The sequence below is a fragment of the Otolemur garnettii genome, unplaced genomic scaffold (assembly GCF_000181295.1).
Source record: "Otolemur garnettii isolate 467f Iridium unplaced genomic scaffold, OtoGar3 scaffold00128, whole genome shotgun sequence".
In the NCBI taxonomy this organism is placed as follows: domain Eukaryota; kingdom Metazoa; phylum Chordata; class Mammalia; order Primates; family Galagidae; genus Otolemur; species Otolemur garnettii.
The window spans coordinates 2,372,383-2,375,400 of record NW_003852523.1 but is presented as its reverse complement, the minus strand read 5'-3'; the positions used below and the strand labels follow the sequence as shown (position 1 = coordinate 2,375,400).

General features: G+C 51.5%; 1 protein-coding gene across 1 annotated transcript in view; it reads right to left on the bottom strand.

Annotated features, from left to right (window-relative positions):
- The window catches only part of LOC111727879 (high affinity cGMP-specific 3',5'-cyclic phosphodiesterase 9A-like), a 38,948-nt gene that overhangs the window by 6,113 nt on the left and 29,817 nt on the right, over positions 1 to 3,018 (bottom strand). The window contains exons 2-3 of the mRNA XM_023518118.1: positions 2,586 to 2,656; positions 1,107 to 1,184 (exon numbers count right to left, since the gene is read on the bottom strand). Of these exons, the coding sequence (XP_023373886.1) occupies positions 1,107 to 1,184; positions 2,586 to 2,656 (149 nt within the window). The remainder of the gene's footprint in view (positions 1 to 1,106; positions 1,185 to 2,585; positions 2,657 to 3,018) is intronic.

The following is a 3,018-nucleotide window of genomic DNA, read 5'->3' as shown; positions in this document are numbered from 1 at the left end:
GACACCTGTTGCAGGCAGTGGGTGGAGGCTTGCCCCTTCGGGTGATGGGAAAGACAACTGACCAGGACGGTGCCAGCCACAATCCACTGACCTCATGGGTCAGGACAGTAGACTTCTGGGGGCAGGAGGAAGGAGGGGAGGGAAGGTGCCCCACCTGGGAGCTCAGATGTGCATACACGGTGGGTGGCAGAACCCCTTGGGGTATGAGTGGAGGTCCCAGGCCACACCTTCAGTGAAGCTCAAACATTCCAATGCCATCATTAAGCAGGCCTGGGACACGTGAGGGTTTGCCCAGCACATGCCCCTTCTTTTGGTCAGTTGGGCAGGTCATCACCCTGATGACCACATTAACAAAGGCCACCTGGCTCCAATGTGCCGAGGGGGGGCTAATCAGCAGAGGGCCACAGAGAGGATCCCCAGGGGCACCCCACACCTGGTGGTCCACCTGCTCACTGCCTCACCCAGCTGCAAACAGAAGTGGAGACAGCTGGGGACTCTCAAGACCACTTGCCACAGGGCAGCGTCCTTCCTCAGGCCACACGTGCCGGGCGTTACCTACATCCCATACGCTCCCAAGTGTGTTTACTGCCAGCACCTGGCATTCTAGGCCTGCCCCTTCTCCCCCCGGGCCTGGAGCCCCTTCCACCTCTGTGCACAGAATCCTCACACACACATCACCTCAGGAACACAGGACTGGCTCTAAGTGGTAAGGGCTAACTGTCCACAGGGGCTCTGTCGGGGCGTCTCCGCGACCCTCCCTGAGATTGAGGCAGGGCTTGGGGCCCGGCCGTGCTGCTTTTCTTGCCCCTCAGTGCTCCAGTTTCCCCCTCTGTACGGGGCTTCCCAGAGGGCCCCTGGTATGAAGGAAGAGCTGTGCCTACAATTACCCTTATCTTGGAAAGAGACTGGCTCTTCTGCAAAGAAATAAGCCTGATCAAGCCTCCTTTATGTTCCCTCCCCCCGCACCCCTCCCTCTCTGCTATGAATACAGACTCTCTTGCAGGAGCAAATTAAAGAAGAAAATCCTAGAAACCCTGTCACGTCACGTAGGGAAGCGTCAGGCACACCCCAAGAAGAAGCTGACGGCACCGGCTGCAGCTGCTTACCGCTCAGAATTTGCAGGCATGGTGGGGTCGATGGAGACCATGGCGTCGTCCGTGGTTAGCAGCGAGATGGTTGTATTCCTGAAAAACATAGCCAGGGTGTGTTTTAGCCCAAACCTGCTCTGGGAGGTACACCTGATGATCACAGTCCCGGGCCCTGCTGCCCACAGGCAGAGAGGACGGAAGGTGGAGGTCGGCATCCAGCCACTGGCATTCCATTTATACATAAAAGTAGCAGTCACATGTAACTTTAAGTGCTTGCAGGGTTTTAAATAATTTAAAACAGGAATTGGAGCAAGTCTAATTTACTGAGTCGGGAGATTAAAAAAAAAACTGTGGTAAAATAGAAACTAACGTTTATATCAGGAGATGAAGAATCTGTAGTTTGCCTTTTTACTTCCAATTCCTTTGGGAGTCCATCTGAACTGCGCACATCTCTCCTAGGAATGATTTTAAGTGGTTACGATGAGTCTTCCTCCCACCGCTCGTCTTTTGGGGCCTCTTCTGAGCTGTGTGTCCTCAACCCAGTTACTCAACCTCTCTGGTCTTCAGATCTGCGCACTGGAGGTGATACCCGAATCCTGGGGTTGTTATAAAAAATAACATATACTGAGGGTGTCAAAAAATATATATGCATTTTAAGAGAGGAAAATACTATTAAAATTGTAATACTCGAGTCACATTTGACTTCTGCAATTACGAGAGATACAGAAACATATACAAGATAAGATGCGTTATCAGTATATAGTGAGTATTACAATTCTAACACAATTTTTTCCTTTTTTAAAACATTTTTTTACACTTTACATTTTTTGGCACCTTCTGTGCATTTCTTAGCATGGTGCTTGAATAATATGCGCACCGAAGATGTCCCAAGCCGGGGGCTGTTTTGCTGCTACAAACTCTGCCATTTCAGGCACATCGTTTCCTCTCCCGGTTCCCTCCCATGAATAATTCTATTGCTCTCTTTGGCTCTGTTCTAACTTTAAAGTTAACTGCCAGGCCTAAGCTACTCCCCGGCCCCCTCTCTGCTCAGAAAGTTAGAATGCTAGCAATTAGAAAATTCACTTGTCTGAACTAACTGTTGCTTTTGAAAACTAACCCTTAGGAAATTCTGCTGATTCCGTAAGGTGGATTGCTAGTTTCAGCTCACTCCTGAAGTAAGCCTGGGACAACCCTCACATGGAAACATCCTCCTTTCTCCACAAGTGAATGAAAAATGGAAGGAAGACACCCAGACTCCGGGGAGGACGGTTCTGCTCAGTTCAGCCCCCTGGTTTCGTGTGTGGACATGGTTGACACCTGTTGCAGGCAGTGGGTGGAGGCTTGCCCCGGGGATTTTGTCCATCGATTTGAAAGCACCTTATGGAGGTGAGCCCAGAGGTCCCCCTCCCCCGTCCCTGCCCTTCCCAGACACTGCCCCCTGCAGGTGAAATGAAGGGTGTGGAGGCCCCGCCAGCCCCTGTGGAGTGTGGCACTCACCGAGGCAGGCCTGTGGCAATGCAGAACAGGTCCATGATGTCGCTGGAGTTGCAATACTTGCTGAAGATCACCTGCAAAACAGGGCGGCAGGCTGTCAGGCTCCCAGGAGCCGTCAGAGTCCACGGCGTCCTCTCTAGCTTTAACCTGAAGGTTTATTTTACCAAGAAAGACTATAACCCAGACACTGGAATGTTCCATGTACATCTTTCCACATGGCTGATTCCTATGGGCTGTGGAGCACTGTATTCTTCTGTTTATTGGGGAGAGTTGTGAAAAGTGAAGCAACCCCCATGTCTGCGTGCCTGTAGGCGACCCCCCACTGTGTGGGCACCACTGGTAACGGCCAAGTGGGACCCACAACCTGCCCTCAGCAATGCTGCACGGCAGCGGGTCTCCAACTGTCTCACAGGGGCCATTATGTGAAAAAAAAAAA